The sequence below is a fragment of the Trichosurus vulpecula genome, chromosome 5, assembly GCF_011100635.1.
Source record: "Trichosurus vulpecula isolate mTriVul1 chromosome 5, mTriVul1.pri, whole genome shotgun sequence".
In the NCBI taxonomy this organism is placed as follows: Eukaryota; Metazoa; Chordata; class Mammalia; order Diprotodontia; family Phalangeridae; genus Trichosurus; species Trichosurus vulpecula.
Genome location: NC_050577.1, coordinates 199620128 through 199646648, shown reverse-complemented (window position 1 = coordinate 199646648; position 26521 = coordinate 199620128). Strand labels below are relative to the sequence as shown.

Here is a 26521-nt window from a genome sequence, read left to right as displayed (position 1 = left end):
TCATATCATGTTCTTCTTTTTTTTTTCCTGGAAATCAACTTTCTTTAATGGGTTTTTTTTTTTTTGGAAATTCACATAATTTCCAAAAATGCAAATTTTTTAAAATGATGCATCTTAAATTTAATAATTTATTGTAAGTTTGTGATTCTTTCCCCCTGCACTGAAATTTTGATGATGCAATATTGCATCATATAAACATATAGTATTGTATTGTAATTTAAATTTATTTATTTAACATATTTAGTTTTCAGCATTGATTTTCACAATAGTTTGAATTACAAATTTTCTCCCCATTTCTACCCTCCCCCTCACTCCAAGATGGCATATATTCTGGTTGCCCTGTTCCCCAGTCAGCCCTCCCCTCTATCAATCCCCTCCCCTTTCATCCCCTTTTCCCTTCCTTTCTTGTACGGCAAGATAAATTTCTACGCCCCATTGCCTGTGTATCTTATTTTTCAGTTGCATGCAAAAACTTTTTTTTTGTTTTTGAACATCTGTTTTTAAAACTTTGAGTTCCAAATTCTCTCCCCTCTTCCCTTCCCACCCACGCTCCCTAAGAAGTCGAGCAATTCAACTTAGGCCACATGTGTATCATTATGTATAACCCTTCCACAATACTCATGTTGTGAAAGACTAACTACATTTTGCTCCTTCCCAACCCATCCCGCTTTATTGAATTTTCTCCCTTGACCCTGTCCCCTTTCCAAAGTGTTTGTTTCTGATTTCCTCCACCCCCATCTGCCCTCCCCTCCATCATCCCCCCCCTTTTATTTTTTTTTATCTTCCTCCCTCTTCTTTCCTGTGGGGTAAGATACCCAACTGAGTATGTATGGTATTCCCTCCTCAGGCCAAATCTGATGAGCGCAAGGTTCACTCATTCCCCCCTCACCTGCCCTCTCCCCTCCTCCCACAGAACTGCTTCCTCTTGCCACCTTTATGCGAGATAATCCACCCCATTCTATCTCTCCCTATCTCCCTCTCTCAGTATGTTGCTCTCTCATCCCTTAATTTCATTTTATTTCTTTTAGATATCTTCCCTTCATCTTCAACTCACCCTGTGTCTGCTCTCTCTCTTTTACATATGTGTGTATATATATATATATATTTATAAATATATATATATATACACATATATACACACATATATATACACATAGATATATACATACATACACATTCACTTATATATATACATAAACATATATATATATATATGCATATTCCCTTCAGCTACCCTAATACTGAGGTCTCATGAATCATACACATCATCTTTCCATGTAGGAAAGTAAACAAAACAGTTCAACTTTAGTAAGTCCCTTGCAATTTCTGTTTCTTGATTACCTTTTCATGCTTCTCTTGATTCTTATGTTTGAAAGTCAAATTTTCTATTCAGTTCTGGTCTTTTCACTGAGAAAGCTTGAAAGTCCTCTATTTTATTGAAAATCCATATTTTGCCTTGGAGCATGATACTCAGTTTTGCTGGGTAGGTGATTCTAGGTTTTAATCCTAGCTCCATTGACCTCCGGAATATCACATTCCAAGCCCTTCGATCTCTTAATGTAGAAGCTACCAGATCTTGGGTTATTCTGATTGGGTTTCCTCAATACTCAAATTGTTTCTTTCTGGCTGCTTGCACTATTTTCTCCTTGATCTGGGAGCTCTGGAATTTGGCGACAATATTCCTAGGAGATTTCTTTTTGGGATCTATTTGAGGAGGCGATCGATGGATTCTTTCAATTTCTATTTTGCCCCGTGGCTCTAGAATATCAGGGCAGTTCTCCTTGATAATTTCTTGAAAGATGGTATCTAGGCTCTTTTTTTGATCATGGCTTTCAGGTATACCAATAATTTTTAAATTCTCTCTCCTGGATCTATTTTCCAGGTCAGTGGTTTTTCCAAGGAGATATTTCACATTGTCTTCCATTTTTTCGTTCCTTTGGTTCTGTTTTATAATATCCTGATTTCTCATAAAGTCACTAGCTTCCACTTGCTCCAATCTAATTTTTAAAGTAGTATTTTCTTCAGTGGTCTTTTGTACCTCCTTTTCCATTTGGCTAATTCTGCCTTTCAAGGCATTCTTCTCCTCATTGGCTTTTTGGAGCTCTTTTGCTATTTGAGTTAATCTATTTTTTAAGGTGTTGTTTTCTTCAGTGTATTTTTCAGTATTTTTTTGGGTCTCCTTTAGCAAGTCATTGACTTGTTTTTCATGGTTTTCTCGCATCCTTCTCATTTCTCTTCCCAATTTTTCCTCTACTTCTCTAACTTGCTTTTCCAAATCCTTTTTGAGCTCTTCCATGGCCTGGGACAAGTTCATGTTTTTCTTGGAGGCTTTGGTTGTAGGCTCTATGACTTTGTTGTCTTCTTTAGGCTGTATGTTTTGGTCTTCTTTGTCACCAAAGAAAGAATCCAAAGTCTGAGACTGAATCTGGGTGTGCTTTCGCTGCCTGGCCATATTTCCAACCAACTAACTTGACCCTTGAGTTTTTCAGTGGGGTATGACTGCTTGTAGACTAATGAGTTCTATGTTCCACTTTTGGGGGGGAGGTGCCAGCTCTGTCACCCCAGCACTCCTCCTTCCCCAAGAACCCCCAGCCCGAACTGGGCTTAGATCTTCAGCAGGCTCTTCACTCCTGCTCTGATCCACCACTTAATTCCTCCCACCAGGTGGGCCCAGGGCCAGAAGCAGCAGCAACTGTAGCTGCCCCACCTCCGCTGCCCCCGGGGCTGGAAGCCTAACCGCGAACTCCTTCCACTCCCGCAGCTTTTCCCACTAACCTTCTCCGCAGTCTTTGGTGTTTGTGGGTTGCATGCTCTGCCCGGTTGCTGGTCTTGTTGGTCCGCGCCGCTCAGGCTGGGCTCTGCTCCACTCCGTTCCCAGCTCCCAGCTCCGTGCGGGATAGACCTCACCCAGAGACCATCCAGGCTGTCCTGGGCTGGAGCCCTGCTTCCCTCTGCTGTTCTGTGGGTTCTGCCGTTCTAGAATTGGTTCAGAGCCATTTTTTATAGGTTTTTGGAGGGACTCGGCAGGGAGCTAAAGCTGGTCCCTGCTTTCTAGCCGCCATCTTGGCTCTGCCCCCCATATCATGTTCTTCTTAGCCTTAGAAAGGGGAGGTAGGGAGAAATTACAAGAACATTTTGATTTCCATCAATGACCGCTCACTCTCTGCAAAGTGGCCCACACTGACTCCAGAGATGCTGGAAATCAAGCAGAGTCTGGAAGCCCGCTGCAAGCAATGATCCCCTGCCAATTCCTGGCCAGGCAGGATATGCTGTTAAATGGCGAGCTATCCACACTGGGGGAGAATGCACACAACACACTTGAAAGTTTAATCTGCATTGTTAACATCTTTTTCTTTTTCACTTTTCAAATCTGGACAATCAACAGTCAACAAATCAAGCACTGGTTTGTGGATGTCCATTTCTGAGGTGTCAGGGCTCACACTGAGAAATGAACAGTCTCTTCAGAGCTGGTACTGGCATGAGGCACCTCTCTCCATCACACCACTGTGCCCAGGAATGGGCTGGACTGGCAGCCTCTGATTCTGTGAACCAGGCCTACATGAACAACAACAAATGGCAAGAGGCATGCCGTACAAACAGGTAACTGTGGAACAAAACTTTACTGAGGATTAAAACAGGATTAAGAGAAACCAGAGCCAAAAAAGCCTTATTAGTTTAATTGAACTTCCACATGGGAACAATCTCAGTCTGCTACACCCTGGTCCAGGGGTGAGGAACCTGCAGCCTCCAGGCCACAGGTGGCCCTCTAGGTCCTCAAGAGCAGCCTTTTGACTGAATCCAAATTTCACAGAACAAATCCCCTTAATAAAAGGATTTGCATTGTAAAACTTGGACTCATTTAAAAAGCCACACCTGAGAACCTAGAAGGCCATATGTGGCCTCAAGGCTGCAGGTTCCCCACCCCTGTGGCCTAGCCCCAATTTAATTATTAATTTCTACAGATGCAAAAATATTAGATAAAATGTTAGCAAAGATGCTATACCAATATATTTTTAAATTATCTGCTATGAATATGCTAAAATCCCAGTTTGTCAGGTGTGAATGAAACTACCCTGGTTAATGAGACAACTGGTTTTACTTTGATGATTCTTAATTTCTCTACTTCTTTTAGTAATTGTACCACAGCACACACATTTTTTTTCTGCAAAGATTTTTGTGACATGTCTACTAAGTGGGGAAGCTATATCAATAAATTTCACTGCCTCAATTGTTCAACAACAGTAATGCCTCGCTTGTCAATTTTTATGGTAAAATTAGGTGTTAACTGCACTTTATGCAGCAGATATGCTCTTAAAAGGTAAAAAAGAATATTTATAATTTGCATCATAGTCTAGATGCATTCAGGGAGCTCACTAAGTAATCTATGAATTCTTCTGTAAGGCAAGTAATCATCTTATAAAATTTACTGGTTCTGCAAATCCATATTTACATATATAAAGTTTGCTTGAGGCAGAATACACTTAGGGGGCATGGAATAATGGAAAGAATACTGGACCCAGAAGTCAGGAACCTCAGGTTCAAATCTTAGCTCTGCCATTTACTAGCTGGTTGATTGTGGGAAAGTCATTTAACATTTCTGAGTCTTAGTTTCCTCATCTATAAAATGGGGATAATATCTCCTCCCACTTACTTCTCAAAGCAGCTGTGAGTAAATTGCTTTGTAAACCTTAAAGCCCTATAAAATATGTTAATCATTACTCGTAAGACCAGTAAAAATAAATAAGGGAAAGGAGGGAAATTACAGCCTTTCTCACCTCAGCATATGTTTTTGCCCATGCACTTGTCAGCTGGTGCACATCAATTTCACCAGATTTCAAAGCTTCCAGTGCAGCCTCAGCTTCTCTATCATAATCTCTTAGAGATTCTTCCTCTATAAACTGGCTCAGAGACTCTTTTAAGTCTGTGGCAGGAAAAAACACAGATTGACATCAATTAAACTCCCACAGATCAATTAATCAGTGAACCAGCATTATTAAGCACCTATTATGTGAAGAAGGCACTACATCAGGCAACGAGGATATAAAGACAAACATGTCCTGGTCCTCGAGGAGATTGTGGGGTTGGAGGGAGTGGGCAGAAGAAAACCTGTATACAGAGAGAGAGAAAAAATTAAAAACATTTTATAGGATGTTCCTTCAATTTTCAAATTCTAATCTTACGTACCTGAATATAGCATACTACTAAACAACTAAAACAATCAATTTATGGAATCATTTTAACCCTGGATTCTTAATCTTTACAGGGTCATGAAACTCTTTGACAGTGTCAATCACTCTCTTCTGTGCAGGTCTCTGTGACACTACTCCATCCTGGTTCTGCTGTCTGATGGAGTTGCTCATTCTGTCTCTTTGTCTGGATCTTTGTCAGGTCAAGCCCACTAATCACTGATTTCACCCAGAGCCCTGTCCTGGGCCCTCTTCTCTTCTTCCTCTAAAGCATTTTTCCTGGTGATCTCATTAGTTCTCATGGATTCAATTTACCATCTCTTTGCTGATGATTATCAAATCTACCTATTCAGCCTAACTTCTTTTCTTTCACCTAAACCCTCCCTTCTCCTTAACTTCCCATTACTGTCGACTATACTCCAATCCTTAGTCACCCAAGGTTCATAACTGAAGTGACGAGGTGTCATCCTCAACTCGTTATCTTCTCTTATCATCCCAACTTCCTCATAAAAAAATCTTCCCCATAAAATCTGTTGCCAAAGCCTGCTGATTTTACCTTCATCTTTCTTGAACACGCTCCCTTCTCTCCTGTGACACCGGGACCCCCTGGTGCAAGCCTTCATCACCTGTTCTGAACTGCAACTGCAACGGCCTGCTGGTGGGTCTCCCTACGACAAGTCTCTCCCCACTCCACTCATTTGTCTCAGCGATCTCCCTAAAGTGCAGATCTGACCATATCAGTACTCAGTAACCTCCAGCAGCTCACTATCATCACCTGGAGATCAAATATAGAATCCAGTCTGGGGTTCAAAGCCCTTTATGACCTAACCTCCTCCTAGTTTCCAGTTTTCTCATACTTTGCTCACTCTTCAATCCAGTGACACCAGCCTCTTTGTTGTTCCTCAAACAACATGCCCCGTCTTTTGACTCTGTGCATTTTCAGGGCTATCTCTCATGTCTAGAATTCTCAGCCTCTTCATCTCTGTCTCTCAAATTCCCTGGATCTCTTCAAATTTCAGATAAAATCTCCCCTTCTATAAGAAGCCCTTCCCAATCCCCTAAAGGCTAGTGCCTTCTCTTTATAATCTCCAGTTTATGCTGTACACGTCTTGTTTTTACATCATTATCTCCATGTTGATTTCCCTAACAGACTGTGAGCTCCTTCAGAGCAAGGACTATCTTCTGCACTTCTTTGTGTCTCCCTTCTCAGATTAATGATTTTAAATGATGAAAAAATAAAAAGGACTATAAGAGAAACCAATCATAATGGTAAATTTGTTATGAAAATACTAAAAAAAATGTGATGAACTCCAGGTTAGGCATCCCTGATTTATAGTAACAAATTTTCTATTATTTTAAATAATTCTATGTATTTAATGAAAAGGGAAAAGTCCACCTCTTCTTTTTAGATTACAACATACTCTGATATTCAATAATTGCTAATGGTAATAACAACTGTCCTGTTGTTGGCTATGTTGAAAGCTTCCTAAGAATTGTGTAGGAGTGGGAAAATTTTAGTACCTTCCACTGGAAATGTAAATGGAAACAAAAATTTTATTTCCCACATGACTTTAGAAAATTCAGTTATACTCAGAATTAGAATGATTATTAAAATATACCAACTTGAAAGCAAACCTTAAAATGTTATATTAATATGAGTTATAGTTTAGTCTAAAAGATTCCACTCTCCTAACAAACTACATATGCTCTTTAATTAGGTCTTTTGTCATCTTTAGGACATCTATAAGGTTCCCTTAGTTTTGTTTGCTCATTTGTTTGTGGAAGGTAAGAGACATGTTCAGACCTCTCATTTCATCAGTGTGGCAGCTAGGTGGTGCAGTAATTAGAGCACCAGGCAAGAAAGGCCTGAGTTCAAAACTGGCCTCAGACACTTACTATCTGTGTGACCCTGGGAAAGTCACTTAACCCGTCTGCCTCAGTTTCTCCATCTATAAAATGGAGATAGCTGCCGGGACTTTTGTGAGGCTCAAATGAGAGAATACTCGCAAAGTGCTTAGCAGAGTCTGGCATGCAGAAAGCGCTATATAAATGTTAGTTCTGATGATGGTGATGAACTCCCTTTATGGAAACGCCCTCTACCAATGCAGATTGCCAACTGCTCCCTGACAGTTTTAGAAAGTTTTCTGGGGCACTGAGAGGTTAAATGACTTCCTCACAGTCCCACAGTATACATGAGATGCAGGCCCTGAACCTAGGTCTTTCTCACTCCATGATTTGTCTTCTATCTATTATCTGATGCTGCCTTAGGCAAGTAAGGCTAAATCATAATGGAAAGTTACTGCTATACGGAGATTAGGCCTCTAGTTCTCCTAGAGCTTCTTAGGTGATGATGATAACTGATCTTTTAAAGGACAATTCAAGCGGTAAAATGTTCTGCGGCACTACTATTATTTGTGATAGGTGAATACAGACCCAAGCTACAAACTACATTCAGAGAAGTACCAATCCAGACACCCCTTGCCCTTCCCATTCTATATTATATCTACCAAAGGAGAAACTCCTATGTCTCCGGAGAGGGAGGAGAAAGTCATGGGGAGAGGTCTATAAAGATTACATGATTTCTGGTCTATGCATGTTTTTAAAGTTTTTAGTCCACATTTTCACTGATCAGGAATGTAGCTACTATTTATTGCACTGATATTATTAGGTATAAGGGCCTTTGAAATGTTAGCTTCCATAATGTCCTGTGTTTGGAAAATCAATTAAGGAAGCTAGATGCTTCTAAATGCCTTTACCTATTCAGGAAACTTTAAATCAGAGTGAATAAATGGCTTAGCATGCAAATTTTGAAAGGTTGTGAACTTCTATTTTAAAGTTACATTTATTCAGCTGAAAGGCCTCCTGACTCAGTTCTCCTGGCATGCAACATAATTGGAGGGCAAAGTTCTCTGGTACTTCTGCAGTTTTATTCAGGTATTGTTTGACTAGATGACTTCTAAGGTGGCAGCCAGCTCTAGATACATGATCTTAAGACCATAATACAAAATTATTATATGATGCCCCACAAATATTTTGTGAAAATAATTGGTGGGGATCAGATAGCCCGTTTTATACCTATAATACTATTTGCATAGAACAGGGCTGTCCAACCTTAGATTTTTATCAAAACAATAGACAATATATTTTGATTTGCCATTTTAGTGAGAGCTCTGGGGTAGCTTGGCTTCATTTGCTAAAGCATTTATGTAAATTTCTATGCTTGTAGGCCAGTCGCATAAATCACACTGTGCCCGTGGGCAGCATTTTGGACAGCCCTGGCACAGAAGGAAAAGTGTTAGCAATTGTACCAACAATAACTTTTTAAAACTTGTGATTATTTCTAACAAAACTCCATTCTTTCCAGAATATGCAATTAGGTAAGCCCAAGAAGCAGAGAAGTTAAACAATAATCAAAATCAGTTCTCACCACTTTCTATGAAGCAAGGTAAATTGTGGAGAAGCATCAGACGTCCATGCAAGTTAGTTGGGTTCTCTTGAATAGGAAATTTCAGAGGCACCGTAAGTTCAAAGCACTGGCTTCCTACATTGAATTTATACACAAATTCTCTTTCTTGGCCACAGAATTTCTCTTGGTTTGCTTTCATCTTATCTGGTACTGGAGTAGCTGTCATCTAGGTTGCCCTATATTAAAAATAACATATCATCATGTATACTTTATCAAATAGAGTTGCTCTTCAATTAAAATTAAAGTCAATTAAAGTTCTTTCTACTGCTGTTGACTTGTTATCTGCAAGGTGCAATGCTGGATCCAGAGTGAGAAGACTTGGTCAAATTGACTCTGTCACTTGTTTCTTGTCTGACCTTAGGCAAAGTCAATCATTCTGGGGGGTAGATTCAAAACCTCAGCTATAAAATGAGGGAGGTAGACTAGATGACATCAAAGGACCCTTCTATCTCTAAATTTATGATCCTATGACTTTTTTTTCTTATTTCTTCAACTTCTCAAGATAATACACACACACACACACACACACACACACACACACACACACACACATAAATACTAAGTGATTGCAGCTGTTTGCCTTTTTCTTAATACACTCATTTATAAAAAGGAAAATCGGAGAGCTGGAACCACAATCCTGAATGATTTAAAAAAGAAATAAGAATTATGAAAGCAGAATTTATTGTCTGCATAGCAAAAATGATCAGCAGAACAGAAAAACTCAAATCCATAGTAGCAAAACTCACCAAAGAAAAAAAAGGATCCCTATCCAGGATTCTCCTAACTCTGAAGGCTAGTGCTATTTTCACTATTCCCTACATTCTCTGTATATTATATAAACAACCTTTAGACTATTCTTTCTTCCTCTAGCATGTAGAGGAAGTGGAATTTATATTTCACATACAATCAACTGGGTGCTCATTAGAGTTCTTGGTGCTGTGGCAAGAAATAAAATGAAATAAGCAAGGCTCTTGTCCTTGGGGAACATTACACTCTATTGAAGAAAACTAGATGAATTTATGACAAATCCTTAAGAACATAAAGAAAAGAATCAAAAAAGTACACAACTATTCCAAACTCTAATGAAACGTACATGTGTTTGCAAGGGTTTTGTGAGGGTAGGTAGAATTCAAGTGAGGACCAAACAGTTAACATTTGAATGCCCATTGAGAGCACAGTCTTACATTAAGTTTGCCTCCTGAACCTGCCCTGTACATTAGCATCATTTATATCTTAGTTCAAACTATGTGTGAATTATATTACCTCCTTTTCATCTATTAAAATCCTATTCAAATTTTACCTTCTCTAAGAAGGCTTCCCCTTTTGGAGACTATATTTCTCTGGGAATACACACATTTCCCCCCTTACATTTCTGAAACATTATTTTGCTTTATGCCCCCACTGTAAGCTCCTTGAGGCCAGGTATCCATTTGCCTCATTCAAACTCAGTTTCTACTCTAACTGCTATTATTTAAGTATCATCTTCAATGATTATCTGTCAAATTAAAGTAGTAAACAAGGAAAGGAAGGGACGGCCTCTGCTCTCAAGAAGCTTATATCTTTGAGGAGCCTATTAAAAATGTTTATAATGATCATATCACACATAAGAGAATACAAACTGGGTATAGTGCCAAGAACTCTGGTGTCAGAGGAAGTGGGGTCACAGAATAGCTCTGGAACTGAAAGGGCTCTCAGAGGTCTTCATCTATGACAACCTACTTGTTTTACAGTTGAGGAAACTGAAGGCCAGGGAGGGTAAGTGACTTGCCCACGTTACACAGACAGTAAACACCAGAAGTAGAATTTGAACACAGATCCTTTGACTCCAAGTGGCTGACCAGAATTATAAGTGTGACTTTGGGCCAATCATTCCTTGGGTCTAAGTTTCTCAATCTGGAAAATGAGAAGGGGGTTAAAATGGATGGCTTCTGAAGTCCCTTCCAGATGTACATAAATGATGCTATGAGCACACACAATGAAGGACTGATTGAAGTAAGGACCTGGAAAGTAAAGTATTTGTTCAGAGAAAATGGTTTAGTGAAAAGAGCACTGGATATGGACTCAGAGGACATGGATGTGAATCCTGACAGCTATTTGTGTGACCTTTCCTCTCTCTGGGACTCAAGTTTCCTCTCTGTAAAATGAAGGAGCTGAACCAGATGATCTCTAAAATCCTCTTCAGCCCTAAATCCAAACTAAGCCTCATTCGGTGAATATTTTATACTCTGGTTCAAGAATTTTATAAATTACAAACCCTTCTGTTCCGGGTTCAACCGGTTCTTTGGTTCCCTTGCCCCTTTTTCAATTGGTTCCACTTGAAATCAAGTAAAAAAAATAAGTTGGGGATCTGCATTTAGCAAATTAGTGTGGTTCCTCCAGCTTTTGCTCAAAGTTTGGTTTAATCTCCTCGTTTAGCGACGGGGAGGTTTTATTCAGGCTTTCTTGGAGGGGGGGTGAGCTCTGCCGAGGTGTGGGGGGGTTGGACTCCGGGGAGCTCCGGCTTGGGTCCTTTGTGGACCTCGGGGCTGTAAAGGGCAAGAGGAGGGAGGAGAGAGGAAGGGTGGGGGGTGAGACCGCACGGTCGATACGGAAACATGGGGCCGGGGCGGGGAGGAACTCCCCAACGCCGTTAGGTTCCCATCACAGGGCCCTTCGCAAGCCCCGCTCCTCACCTGCTTTCTCCACTATCTGAGCCGCCAGTGGGCAGGTTCCTTCAGCTCATCTTTCAGAACCGATCAGCTGACAGGCAGGGCACCGCGGTCTGTGCTAATCCACCGCCGCAGATTCACTTTTCTCTTTCTTCAACCTTAGAGAAAGAATCGCTTGACGCAGCCCCCTAGGTTTTTTATTTTCCGTCGTATGCCCATTTCTGATGTGGAAAGATTGTTCCTTTCCTGATTTTTTTTTTCTTCTGAGCCAGCACGGGGGTGGGAATGCGGGAGAAGAGAATAAATAAATGGCGAATGTTAAGGTTAAAAATAGAAGACTGAGCGCGCCTCGGGCCGCGGCGGAAGTGGGGCTCGACTTCCGGGTTTCGAGTTCCGGAGTGGGCGGGGCTCCCGCGCGCTTGATCTCTTCGGCGGGAACTGTGGCTCTCGCCGAGCTGGCACCGGCTTCTGGAGGCTCTGAGGCGCTCAGCTCCCTGACCGGCCTCGGGCGGCGGCCTGCGACCATGCCGAGGCCCGTGCGGTGCGTAGTTAACCGATGTTGGGGGGCAGGGGAAGAAGAGTTTAAAAAGAGGAGGGAGAGGGGAAAGGACAGAGGGCTAGAGGTTGTGATGGCTAATGGCTCAGAGACAAGATTGAGGGAAGAGGACTAGAGATGGAGAGGAGAAAGGCTCCAAGATAATAGGAATAATAGCATTTATGTAGCGTCTTAAGACTCTCAAAGCGCTTTACATATGTTGGCTTGTAAGAATATTGGTCACAATTATTTCTTTTAAAAAATTTCGATGAAAACATTTTCTTTGTGTCTTACCCACAAAACCGTTGAAAAAAGGAAACCAAATAGGCGTAGTCAGGCAAAACGCATTTCTGCGTTGGCCCCACCCAAACATGGACACATATATGCGTATATATGTTTGTATACGTACACACACACGTCTCGTTCTGCATCTTGAGTCTGTCACTTCTCTATCAGGAGGTGGGAGCCAGCCTCATCATTGGTCCCCGGTAATTAAATGAATGAGAGTTTTTATGTCTTTCAAAGGTGTTTGGCTGTACAGCGGTGTTCTTATTCCGCTACTTGGCCTTCACTCTGCATCAGTTCATACAAATCTTCCCCGATTTCTCTGAAGCTGCCCCTTTCATTGTTTCTTACAACGCAATAGTGTTTGCGTTGAGTGTGCATCATACTTTGCTCAGCCATTCCTCAATGGATAGGCACTTCCCCCTGCCCCCAACTTCCAGTTTTCTGTCACCACAAAAAGAGCTGCTCTAAACATTTTTGTCCATATGGGTCCTTTTCATCTACTTTTAATCTTTTGGGGTGTAAGTAGTAGTGGTATCCCAAGGGCACAGAGTATACACGGCTTAGCAAATTTTAGAGCATACTCTGGATTACTTTCCAGAATGGCCAGAGCAATTCACAGCCCCAACCCAGAGTGAAAAATTATTCCTAAAGCACTTTAAGGTTTTCAGATAATTTCTTCCAAAACAATCCTTATTTTATATAGAGGAGGAAACAGTCGGTGAAGTGTTTTGCCTAGAGTCACACAGTGAAAGAGTGTTAATGCTGAGATTGTAACTCAGGTCTCTGACTTCCAGATCTTTTGCTTTGCCTGGAGGACTCTTCATGTCCTCCTTTGAGCATCTCCACTTCATCCTCACTCAGCTGCCCATTCCTAAAATGCCATCTGACCATGTCTTCTCACTCACCCAATGAGTTCCAGGGGCTCTCTCTTACCTCCAAGAACAAATCTAAACTCTTATATTTCTCTTTTAAAGCTCTTTACAAACTGGCTCATTTCCATTGTGTTTGGAGTCAGTGGCAGAGAAATGCCAGAAGAACTCCCTCATACTTGGTTTAAAAATAAAATTCTTTTGAAAAAATAAATTCTGAACTTATACACACCCAAAAGACATTTCCATATACATAGCAAAATGCAAAAGAGGATTCTCTATGAAATTGAATATCCATTTCATAATGCTTGCTTTAAAAAAAAAAGTATACATTCTGCATTTTTGCTTTCAAAACTTCTCTGTGCTTCCTTCTGAATTTCCTTCTGTGTACTGCTTTGCATTTTTAAAGATGTTTCAATACCCATCCCCTCCTTTAAAAAAAAAAACAACATATCACTATACTTCTGCTGTGTTTTGGCTGCTTGAATTTTTTTTTTTTTTTGGTTCTGACATTTCTAGGACTTTTCTGGAGGTGATCTGCAGATTCTTACTATCTGCCTTCTGATTGTAATAAATCTGGGCAGTTTTCATTTATGATTCTTTGAAATGTAGTGTCTCTGTAGACATTACATATATGTGTGTGTGCGTGTGTATAAATATATATGTGTATATATATATGTATATTTATACACACATACATTTTAAATAATAGTTTTTAGGAAGTCTAATGGTTCTTAGATTTTTCTCCCTGACCTTTTTTTTTAGGTCAGTTGGTTTTAATATTAGATAACTCCAATTTCTTCTATTTTTTTAAGTCTTCATTTTGTTCTACTATTTTTTGATGTCTCATGAATTTATTGATTTCAGTTTGGATTATTCTAGTTTTCAGGAAGTTTGTTACTGGGTAAAAATGACCACTTTGTCTTCTGAACTATTCGTTCTCCTTCTATCTCTTTCCTTCAGATATTTTGTTTCATTTTGGCTATTGTTTCATTTCTTGTAGGTGAACCTTGTAGAAAATCCATTTCCCTCCTAAGTCTCTGCAGTTGTTATGGAGTCATTCTTTCCTTTGGGAGAATCTTTAAATTTGAATAGTTTTTATTACTGATTGATGTCTTCTTTGGTTTCCTCATCTCTCCAGCTTTAGTTCTCTCATTGGAGATTTGTGCTAGAGCCCTTATTGTGCTTTTGAGTGAGTTGTTTGTTCCTGCTTAGTCCAGGGTCTTCTCTGCTGTCTCAGGTCAAGGTGCTAGAGACCTCATAGCCCAAGGTTGCCTTTGCAGGCTGGTTCTTAGTGCTGCTGCCCACACATCCATTGCTCTTTGCTACTCCCTGGCACTTCCAAGAGTCCTACTCTGGGCTTTCTGACCACTCTTTATCTTTCTTTTAAACATGTCCCTGGCAGTCTCTGATGATGCTGGGAGTCTAACTTGGGTGGGAAGGCCTGCTTTCTACTGCCTTCAGGCTTCTGACTAACCTCATGGGTTAGAAGAAGAAGTAGAAGACACTTATATGCATTCTAAATCCTAAGAACAACTCCCTACTAAAGGAACATGTTTAAAAATCTTTATCAAAAGCAGAGAATACTGTGAATAAATACATTTTAATCTTTTAAAGTTTGAACCCATATGTTGGATTTTCTTAACAAAGTTAATGGTTTGAAAAAAAAGAATATATATTTATCTTTAGATTGTAACATTAAATAACATTTATAGATTGCTTGGAAATGACAGCAGGGGTGGATCCACTTAAGTTAAAAAAAAACTTTGAACTACAGAAAACAAAACTGCCTTTCACTATAAAGTTTTTAATCAGTGGCAGCAATCAACCCTTGGGAGTTAGAAATTAATAATTTCCCTAACTAATGGGAATAAAAAAATACTTTTTAAATTTGAAATTAGGAAGTTTTGGAAGGACTTGTACGGTGCTTAAAACATAGTTAAGTGCCTAATAAATGATTATTGATTAGGTGATTTAATAACATTTCATTTGAAAAGGAAATAAACTGTTCTCTGGAAGAGAAAAATTGAAGTTAATATAACTGAAAAATGTTTGTGTCTATAATAGGAATAAGAAACCAGTCAATTACTCACAGTCTTTGGATTCAGACTATGATGGTAAGTACAGCTTCATATTTTTATATTGAGTTGCAAGTTACTTCATTTTTCCTCAGAATTTGCAGAATGTACATGCTTCATATATGTACTCCCTTATGTCATCATTAGATAAACCTAGCATGAAAGTTTACAAAACATTTCATCACAACATTCTTGAGAACTACATGATACAAGTATTATTGTACCCTTTTTTTTTTTTTAACAGATTAGGGATTTGCCTACAGTCTAAGTTGGCAGGACTGGGACATGAATCTAGATTTTCTGGCTTTTAACATCAATGCTCTTTCTGCTATATCATACTACATAGGGTAATTGCTAGATGACGGTTATGCATTTGTCAAATTGGTTAAGTTGTAACATGGACAAAGCCACGTTGGAAGTGGCTCTTTTGATTTAGTTTAAGGTTAGAAACTTTGCCCAAGCCAAAGTGTCTTACTCTAAAGATATAAAGTGTTTTATGGTTCTGAGTTACCATTTTCTCCTTCACCCAGGTTCAAAGCTAATAATTTGGCTTGGGTAGGTATGTGGATAATCTAGCTTCTGAACTAAATCAGTAAGGCTATTTTAAGGGCTTGCAGTGTGCTGAGAACTGTGGAATAGATCAGAGAAGAGTAAGGTATATGATCCAGGGCCTCAAAGAGCTTTTTAATTTGTTTTAAGACAGGATTAATACATACTAAACACTTGAAAAAATATAGAGCATTATGTAATTAAGTGCTAACACTACAAGTGTTATAGAAATTTTTCAGAAGGAAGCAGTTATCCCAGACCTGAGAACTGGTAGAATAGATTGGAAAAAGAGGGTCCTGATCAGGATAGGGAGATGAATTAGGAAGCTGTTTCTGTGCTGAGGCAGGAGATATTGAGGTTCTTAACTAGGATTGTGATATCAATGGGAAAAGGACATGAGATCTGGAAACAGAACAGTACAGCTTGGCAAGTAACTAGATGTGGGGGGAATGGGAGAGGAAGGGTCAAAGATAACTGAAGTGGGGGGGGGCGGAGCCAAGATGGCAGCTGGAAAACAGGGACTTGCTTAAGCTCTCCCCCAAATCCCTCCAAACACCTGTAAAAAATGCTTGTGAACAAATTCTAGAGCTACAGAACCCGCAAAATGACAGAGGGAAACAATTCTCCAGCCCAAGGCAGCCTGGATGGTTACTGGGAAAGATCTATCGTGCAGTGCTGGGAGCAGAGTGCAGCCCAGCATGGGCCATGCCAGGACCGACCAGACCAGACTGGGAGTCAGGTGGAGCAGGCCTTAAGGCCCTGAATCACTGAGCTATGGCAGTTACGAGACTCTTCAACCCACAAATGCCAAAGACAACAGAGAAGGTTAGTGGAAAAACTGCTGGATTGGAGTGAGAGAAGTGCGTAGTACAGCCTCAGGGGCAGTGGAGGTGGCATGGCGGCAGCAGCAGGAAGCTCCTGCAACTGCTTCCAGAGCTCCAGCGTCACCTGCTTCTGGAGTCGCTGGCCCACATGGTGGGAGGAATCAAGTGGCAGATCAGAGCAGGAGTGCAGGGATTGCTTTGCTGGAGTATAGACAGGGTTCTCTTGCTTTGCCCTGCTTGGATCTGGATCTCGGTCTGCTTGGCAGTTCTTGGGGGAGGAGGAGCGCTGGTGTGGCAGAGCTTGCGGTGACTCTGGAGTAGAGGTAGCTCTGAAAACAGAAGCACAAGGCCCCTAAAGCTTGGTACAAAGTACTCTCTACTCTACAAGCAGTCATACCCTGACAAAAAGCTCAAGGGTCAAATAGTTGGCTAGGAACATGAACAGGCAGCATAAAAGGACTCAGATTATAGAGTCTTTTTTGGTGACAAAGAAGATCAAAACATACAGCCAGAAGTCAACAAAGTCAAAGAGCCTACATCAAAAGCCTCCAAGAAAAATATGAATTGGTCTCAGGCCATGGAAGATGTCAAAAAGGATATGGAAAAGCAAATAAGAGAAGTAGAGGAAAAACCGGGAAGAGAAATGAGAGTGATGCAAGAAAATCATGGAAAACAAATCAACGACTTGCTCAAGGAGACCCAAAAAAATACTGAAGAAAATAACACCTTAAAAAATACACTAACCCAAATGGCAAAAGAGCTCCAAAAAGCCAGAGGAGAAGAATGCCTTAAAAGGCAGAATTAGCCAAATGGAAAAGAAGGTCCAAAAGACCACAAAAGAAAATACCACCTTAAAAATTAGATTGGAGCAAGTGGAAGCTAGTGACATTCTGAGAAACCAAGATATTATAAAACAGAACCAAAGGAATGAAAACATGGAAGACAATGTGAAATATCTCATTGGAAAAACCACTCACCTGGAAAATAGATCCAGGAGAGATAATTTAAAAATTGTTAGACTGCCTGAAAGCCATGATCAAAAAAAGAGCCTAGACACCATCTTTCAAGAAATTATCAAGGAAAACTGCCTTGATATTCTAGAGCCAGAGGGTAAAATAGAAATTGAAAGAATCCACTGATCATTTCTTGAAATAGATCCCAGAAAGAAAACTCCTAGGAATATTGTCGCCAAATTCCAGAGTTCCCAGATCAAGGAGAAAATCCCGCAAGCAGCCAGGAAGAAACAATTTGAGTATTGTGGAAACACAATCATGATAATACAAGATCTAGCAGCTTCTACATTAAGGGATCAAAGGGCTTGGAATATGATATTCCAGAGGTCAAAGGAGCTAGAATTGAAACCAAGAATCACCTACCCAGCAAAACTGAGTATAATACTCCAAGGCAAAATGTTGACTTTCAATAAAATAGAGGACTCTCAAACTTTCTCAGTGAAAAGACCAGAGCTGAATGGAAAATTTGACTTTCAGATACAAGAATCAAGAGAAGCATGAAAAGGTAAACAGGAAAGAGAAGTCATAAGGGACTTACTAAAGTTGAGCTGTTATGTTTACACTCCTACATGGAAAGATGATTTTTGTAATTCATGAGTCCTTTCTCAGTATTAGGGTAGTTAAAGGGAATATACATATATATATAGACAGAGGGCACAGGGTGAGTTGAATATGAAGGGATGATATCTAAAAAAAATAAAATTAAGAGGTGAGAGAGGAATATATTGGGAGAAGGACAAAGGGAGAGGTAGAATGGGGTGAATTATCTCACATAAAAGGGGCAAGAAAAAGCAATTCTGTTGGAAAGGAAGGGGGCACAGATGAGGGGGAATGAGTGAATCTTGCTCTCATCGGATTTGACTTAAGGAGGGAATAACATACACACTCAATTGGGTATCTTACCCCACATGAAAGTAGGGGGAAGGGGATAAGAGAGGGGGGATGATAGAAGGGAGGTCAGATTGGGGGAGGAAGTAATCAAAAGCAAACACATTTGAAAAGGGACAGGGTCAAGGGAGAAAATTGAATAAAGGGGGACAGGATAGGATGGAGCAAAATAAAGTTAGTCTTTCACATGACTTTTATGGAAGTGTTTTACATAGTGATACATGTGTGGCCTATGTTGAATTGCTTGCCTCCTCAAGAAGGGTGGGTGGGGAGGGAAGAAGGGAAGTTCTAAAATGCTCAAAAAAAAAGTTAGTTTTTTACATGCAACTGTGAAATAAGATATACAAGCAATGGAGTATAGAAATCTATCTTGCCCTACAAGAAAGAAAGGGGATGGGGTGGGGGAGTGGGGTGGCAAAAGGGAAGGCAGACTGGGATATGGGGCAATCAGAATATATGCCATCTTGGAGTGGGGGGGAAGGTGGAAATGGGGAGAAAATTTGTAACAAAATCTTGTGGAAATCAATGTTGAAAACTAAAAATATTAAATAATAAAAATATGGAAATGAAAACAGAACAAAACAAACAAAAAAAAAGATAACTGAAGTTTTCTTTGTGTGTGACTAAGAGAATGGTGGTCCTATTTGCTAAAATAAAATGTTATGAGGGGAAGCAAGTTTTTGGTTAAAGTTGATATTGGTTTTAGATATGTTAAATTTGAAGTACCTACCATAGGGATATGCAGGTTGAGAAATCTAGTAACCACAATTGGCTGTGTTTGCCTGGAGTTTGGGAGAAAGGTGTTTCAACAATCTGGTTAGCAGCTGCTGTGGGAGTGAAAAACCAACAGAAGCCCAACAACAAGAAGGCTGCCAAAGCCTGGGTTCTTTTGATCTGCTTTACTAAAGAAAGCAAGGTTAAGGGGTTGACAAGCTTACTTTAATTCAGCATACAAATACCATTCACTTAGTTCAGGGGAAAAAGCCAGCACCCTGAACTTCAGAGCAAAATACACACAAGGTACAAACATGGACAGACAGACCTTGTCTGATTCCAATCCCAATACATAGTTACCAGAGTTTAACAAAGTCCCAGCATCTGGGTTTACGAGCTGGAGGGCTCTTAGCTACAGCTGCCCGGAGTCTCCGCATCAAACTCTTCAAGGGCACTTGGTTGAACTGAGCACTAAGAGCCCATTTTGTTTGCCAGCACAAGAGGTCCAGTAAGGAGATTGAATCTAAGATCAATATGACTCGATAATGTGATATAATGACCAAAAAAGCAAATGCAGCCTTAGCGTGCACTAAGAGAGAGGCATATTGTACAGCCTAGGAAGGGCATAATACATTTGTCCTTTGCCCTAGGTGGCCTAGTCAGATCACATCTGATTTCTTATGTTTAGTTCTGGGCATCCAATATTTATTAGGAGATAATTAAGGAAGAAAAGCTGGGAGGTGCCTAGAGGAGCGCAAGGCAACCATGGTAATAATAATTGACATTTACCTAATTCCATAAAGTTTACAAAGTGCTTTATATGCGTATGTCTTATGAGCCTCAACAACAATCCTGTAAGATAGATACTATTGATAGTATTTCCATTTTACAGATGAGGAAACTGAGAACCAGGAAAGTCAAGTGACTTGCCCCAGTTACATAGCCAGTAAGTGTCAGAGGTGAGATTTGAACCCAGACCTTTCTGATTATAAGATCAGTACTGTACATCATGCTACCCTGTGTGTCATGAGAGTGAATTGCCTCAGGTGATGCCTGCATAACCAGACTGCAGGGGAGCTAGGATCCCTGCCTCCAAGTCTCTGTAGAGTAGACCTGTGGAAGAGGGCTTAGTTGTATTCTGCTTGGCCTCAAGGGTGGAGTCCCCATGATGCAGTAGCAAGAGTGCCAGCTCAAAGTCTGAGCCTCAAGATTCAGATTCCAATCCTGCCACATACTTTTGGATGCTGGGAATGCTATGTAGCCTCCTTAAAACAAGGGCATTTTACTAGGTGATTTCTAATCTCTTACCTATAAATTTTTGAGCCTGTGAGGTTCCTAACAGAGCTATCTAAAAGTAAAATGGGCTGACTTTGAAAGTAGTAGGTTTCCCCTCGCTAGAAGTCTTCAAGCAAAGGCTGGATGATAATGTCTTAATATGCGGTGAAGGGAATTCTAGTTCAGGTAGCCTTTGTACTATGATCCAGGGATCCCTTTCAACCCTGAGAATCTGAGCTTCTGTTAAACCTTAAGATAGGTTCTCTATTTTTTTTCCTCTTCATCTTATGTGAAGCTAAGAGTACCACTGTTTTTCTCTCCATAATCTTATTGCACCTGCTGTTGGAAAATCCCAGATATTTTTCACACAAATTATTCTCTAGCCATATGAATGGACCCTGAGAATCTATTGTTTCAGTTAGGAAATTGAAATAAGCATTCTTTGCTGGTTGATGGTTGACTTTCAATATGATGGAGACTTTTTGACACAGCCCTTTATAAACTTTTCCAGTAGATCTTCAGAAGGTTACTCAAATGCATTACTTTTTGCCTTGGGCTTTTGTATACCAGTATATTTGACATTGCAGAATTCCAGGTACTTGGTCCATGACAGGTTGAAATTATGTAGTTATTAGTCATGAAAAAGTTGCTATGAACTGGGCCGATTATGACACAGTAAAATTGCTTGAATAAAAACTCTTAGAATGTATGCTTCAAAGATTTGAATTGCTAAAGTACCACCTAAGAAAACTTCATGTGTTTTTTCTTTTCTTCTCCCTAAAAAAACACTATATACCTTAAGATGATGATGATTTTGCTCCTTGGACTGCATCGTCAAACAAAAAATCAAAAATAACAAAGGAAACAAAACGAGAAAAGCAAGAGAAACCAAAATCAAAAAATAGCCATAAAGAAGAGTCTCCACTCCAAGTGAAAACGCCTAATAAAAGGTAAGAGCTGAGACATGAATGAAATAGTTTTTAATATGAAATAGGTTAACTGGCATGCAGTTATCTGAGGCTCAGTGGTACAATGGATAGAGTGCTGGGCATGGAGTTAGGAAAACCTCTTTTAAAATTCTGCCTGAGACACTTATTAGCTGTATGACCGTGGGCAAGTCATTTAAACTTTCTAGACTCATTTTCCCCATATGTTGTGAGACAGCTGGATTTGATGGCTTCTAAGGTCCCTTCCAGTTCTAAATCTGTGGTTCTAGGAAATTTTTGTATCAAAAATCCCATGATATTTCTTTAGCTTTCTTAGCTTACTGATTGCTCTACTCCCTTTCTTCAGGTGTCTACCAAAATGACAATTTTCAATTTTTTATTCTGACAATCCACTGGGAAGTATGTCAGAATTTTAAAAAGAAACCTCAGAGACCCTCTAAACAATCCGTTCTTTAGCATCCCAGTAATTATTCAGTCTTTGCTTGAAACTGCCCATTGAGGGGAAACCTCTACCCCACTTTTCACCTCAAAACCCTTTCCCCCATCCCTAGGCAGTTAATTGATAATGGATAGTTCAGGTTGTTTCCTTATATCAAGCCTAAATATGTCTCTTTGTAATTCCTATCCATCAACAGCTCCTAATTCCATTCTCTGGGGTCAAGCAAAACAGATTTTATCTCTTCTGTAAATTAGCCTTCAAATATTTTAAGGTAGTGGTTATGTCTCTGGTAAGTCTTCTTTTTAGTTTCCTGGCTAACCTCCCCACTTTTTTCAGCCATCTCTCGCAGAGCATTCATTCTGTTCGTCTCTTCTGGAAATGTTCTTGTTTCCTAAAATGTGCTCAGGACTTAATACAGTGCTCCAGATGTAGCCTGACTAAGTCAAGCTCCAGTGGAGCTGTTACTTCCTGGACTCTCTGTCTCTCATTAAAGGAGAGAGTAAACTCTTGGGACTGCTGTATGACTTACAGAGTTTGCCATCTAGTCAAACCTCCAGATCCTTTTCACAAGCACTCTTTTGTAGCCATGCCTCCCCATCTTGTGTTCTTGAAAATTGTTGAAAATCAATTGTACAATTTTACATTTTTTTCTTTTAAGTTTCATCTTATTCTGTTTGCCATATTACAGCCAATTGAGACCTATTTGATTCCATACCATCATCCTTCATGTTAGCTGTACTTCCAAGCTTCATGTTAAATGAAAATTTGAAAAGTATGCCTCTACACCTTTATCTTAGTCATTGATAAAAATGTTGAACAGCACAGGGCCAAGATCAGACCCCATAAGGTCTCCCAGTTGCTACCTTTTTGCTAATGACTCTTCTTTGGGTCCAGTTATTGAACCAGTTGTGAATCTGTCTCATTGTACTATCCCATACTTCTCCATCTTATCCTACAACATTTGGTGATAGTCATGTGGGATTAGTTTGGAATAATATGCTTGAAGTGGGGGGGGGGGGCGGGTTGGTGGGCGTATGCCTATCAGCTTGTGAGCCTAGAGCACAATATCATTCCCAAATTCAAACATATCATGAAAATCCAACAACAGTTTACTGCAGGGCACTGTTCTTAAAGATGAAGAGCATCTTCACATCTGTCTTCAGTTGCTGGAATGTTTACTCTTTAAACTTCCAGGAACAAATGTAGACTCCTATTATGAGTGGCCCCCCTTTCCAGAAGCATCGCTAGAAGTAGAGAGGCTGATTGGGACTCACCTTCCTCTGTTTTTTGTTTCTACCAGACCTGTGATTTTATTTGTTTAGGGAAACCCTCATGAAGAAACTCCCTCTAGAAGTACAGGTTAGCACCTACTTTGAATTTATAGGTTTACAGGGCTGCCTGGGCCACTGATAGGTTAAGTAACTTATCCAGGGTTACATAGCCAGTAGGAATCAGAGGCAGGACTTGAACCAAAGTCTTCCTGACTTCAGGGTCAGCTCTCCACTACACCATGCTGCTTTTTAGTTTTATTTGTTCAAAATTGCCTTTTTTTTTTAATCTTTTATGATCACCTCTATCCCTTTGGCTGAGAATTTTCTCCCATAATTGTTGTGAAAGATACCTTCTTCCATTTATATCTTGATTTTTTTTATAGGGTGTAACAATGTGGCTAGCAGCTATTGTGGGGTAAAAGACAAACAATGAAAGCACACAGGAAGGCTGCTAGCACAGATTCTTTGATCTGCTTTTCTAAAGAAAGCAACTTTATGGTGTTAACTTACTTTAATTAAACATACATATACCATTCACTTAGTTCAGGGGGAAAAGCCAGCACCTTGAACTTCAGAGCAAATACAAACAGAAATTACAAGCATACATTATATAAACAGAACAAACACACACAGAAATCAACAGACAGGCCTCTATCTGTCTGACCAGGGAATTACATAATTATCAGAGAGAGAAGCACCAATGTCTGGATTTTCAAAGCTGGGAGTGGGGGGCGGGAGTGGGGGAGCTCCAACAGCTACCCAGAGACTTGTCTGGCCAAATCACCAACACTTTTCCAATGAGTGTACCCCCAAAGGCAAAATGCCAACCTCTGATCTTATATACAAGTTTCAGGGTCAAAGGGCATCACAACCATGCGAATAAAACTCATGTGAACTAGGCCTTCCCTTGACCTAAGCAGGTCATCAAAGACTCCCCATTCAATCAGAGATTCCTTTGTGCTGAGAAGCACTCCAAAACAGACAACAGAAAGTTCACTTTGCTTGCCATTACATTTGAAAGGCAAGAGTCATCAAGGTACTTGATTACCTCAGCATTCCAAAAGAGAAAACAGTGAAAAAAAAAGTCCCACCTCAATTACCATAACAGGTGTGACCTTTTATGCATCTATTTATTTATAATATCTATTTGGGCCTTATTGTGATAGTATGAGTTAATTTTTTTTTTTGTCTAAACTTAATTTCTGCCAAACTCTTTTTGAGTTTTCCAAGTAGTTCTTATAAAGTAGGGAGTCATTATCATAGTAGTTTGTGTTCTTCGGTTTAGACTACCTGCAGCTATCATGGAGGGCAGAAATCACTGTGGAGAGAGGGCCCACCTTCCTTGTCACCACAAACAACAACTGCTGACCAACTGCCACCAATAGGTAGATGAGCACCGGAGCCCTGAGAGTGGTAGTACCTACAGACCACTGGTCCTGCTTCCAGTCCATCCCTCCTAGTTATTATCCATAGAAATAAAAGCTTGTGGCCCCACCAGTTGCCAAACAATGCCACTTTCAGGGCAAGAAGCCAGCCTAACTGAAGCAGGGGGCACCTTGAGAGGGAGCCAGGAGGCAGCAAGTCAACCATGACCACCACCTTAATCACCAGCCACCCTCTGCCCGTGATGGGGACAGTTCAAGACCCTGAACCCAAGAGCCCTAGGTTAACATTGCTTCCAGCCCAGTGCCCTCAGTCCTCATCTTAGGAAACAGTCCCCGTAGCGACATTGCGTAGGGCAATGTCGAAACTGCTCCTCAGGGTACAGCCACAGTTCCTGAAGACCTGTTAAAAAGTCAAAACGAAAATGGAAGTTACAAAAATAGCTGGGAGAGATTCCTTAACCAAAAAAGGGATACCAATTATCATAAAAGATAAAGATAATTTTGATCATATTGAACTAAAAGGCAGCATGGTAGGAAAAGCCCGCTTCAGAGAAGGAAGACTTTAGTTCAAAGTCTAGCCCTGATATCTACTCATTGTATGACCTTGGGCAAGACATTTAGCCTCTCACTTTTATTGTGTTGCACCTTATCTATTTTGCACTTCCATTGGGAAACTAAAGTCTTATGAAACTGTTTCACTGATAATTATATGATATTCTGGGGACTAGGATTGTGTTTTAGGCTATATTCCTATTTTAAACAATGAGAAAACTTAAAACTAAGAGTTAATATTTATAGGGTCAAATGAGAGGCAGCACAGGTTAGAGCTGACTTCAAAGACAGGAAGACTAGGATTTACTCTTGCTTCTGGCACACATGTTGTGATCCTGTGCAAGTCACTGAACTTCTCATTGCCCTGGTCCTCTTCCAGCTCAAAGGACAACAACCAAGTAACCTGCCTTCCCCTGTATCTATTGTCCTATGTCTTTCCTCCCTTACTTAGCTGAACTCCTTAAAAAAAGTTCATGTACTTGGCACTGCCACTTGCTTCCTCTTACCCTCTTCCTAACTCTGAAATCTGGCTTCCTATCACATCATCCTTTTTGCCAAAGTTATCAGTGTTCTCTTAGTTACCAAATCTGGCCTTTTCTCAGTCCTCTCCTTGATGCTGGGAATCATTGTCTATCTGGATACTCTGTTCTCTCTGAGGTTTACCTGGGTCTCAGTTTCCTTATCTGGAAAATGAGAGGTTTTGACTAGATGGCCTCTGAAATCTCTTTTAACTCTAGCTGTATGAATATGTGATCCTCTGAGTTTGTATCAATTCATATGCCTTTCCATGCTTGTCTTTATTCATCATACTCATTTTTGTAGTGTTTTATTACATTCGTATACTGTAATTTGTCATTCCCCATTCAAAAAGCATCTGCTTTGTTTTTATTTCTCTACTACTAGAAAAATTTTGGTGCAAGTAGGACTTTTTAATTACTGACCTCCTTGTGGTCGTTTTTGGGTTCTCTGAGTCACAGATATGGACATTATTTTAATAACTTCTTTTTTTTTTAGCATGATTTCAGATTATTTTTCAGTGTTGGACCAGTTCACAACTCCACTAACAGTGTGTTAATGTGCCTGTATTCAAGTCCTCTAGCTATTCCCTCTTTTGTCATTTCTGCCAAACAGGCTACACGTGGGGTGAAACCTCAAGTTTGTTCTGATTTGCATTTCTTTTATTCTTAGTGACTTGGAGTGGTCTTTCTTATAGTTGTTAATTTTTTGTGATTCTTCTTTTGAGAACTCTTTATTCATATCTATCCTTTGATCACCTAACCCAGGGCTGTCTAAGATGCGGCCCACAGGCATGCGGCTATAGTGCAATTTATGTGGTTGCAGTGCGAAATTTATGCTGCCTGCCTACTAGCATAGAAATTTATATAAATCCTTTAGTAAACAAAGCCGAGCTACTGCAGAGCTCTCACTGAAATGGCAAATCAAAATATATTTTCTATTGTTTCAATAAAAACCTAAGGTTGGACAGCCTCACCTAACCAGGAGAGAAGTTACTTTTAGTCATTTATGTTAGTTTGCTATGTACATCTTGGATAGCAGACCGTTATTAGGGTATTTGATACAAGATTGTTGCATT

The 26521-nt window shown here is 40.1% G+C and overlaps 2 protein-coding genes across 3 annotated transcripts in view; one reads left to right on the top strand and one right to left on the bottom strand.

The window, feature by feature from the left end:
• C5H12orf4 (chromosome 5 C12orf4 homolog) overlaps nt 1-11640 on the bottom strand; it is a 52873-nt gene extending 41233 nt beyond the window's left edge. The window contains exons 1-3 of the mRNA XM_036761508.1: nt 11325-11640; nt 8614-8828; nt 4776-4921 (exon numbers count right to left, since the gene is read on the bottom strand). Coding sequence (XP_036617403.1) covers nt 4776-4921; nt 8614-8818 — 351 coding nt within the window. The 5' untranslated portion in view covers nt 8819-8828; nt 11325-11640. The remainder of the gene's footprint in view (nt 1-4775; nt 4922-8613; nt 8829-11324) is intronic.
• A 76-nt stretch (nt 11641-11716) lies between these two features.
• RAD51AP1 (RAD51 associated protein 1) overlaps nt 11717-26521 on the top strand; it is a 33119-nt gene continuing 18314 nt past the window's right edge. The window contains exons 1-4 of one of the 2 annotated variants that reach the window (XM_036759948.1): nt 11737-11841; nt 15060-15109; nt 19951-20004; nt 21136-21283. In XM_036759948.1, the coding sequence (XP_036615843.1) occupies nt 11825-11841; nt 15060-15109; nt 19951-20004; nt 21136-21283 (269 nt within the window). In that variant the 5' untranslated portion in view covers nt 11737-11824. Of the gene's footprint in view, nt 11842-15059; nt 15110-19950; nt 20005-21135; nt 21284-26521 lie in introns of both variants that reach the window. The other variant, XM_036759949.1, reaches the window with a different exon arrangement.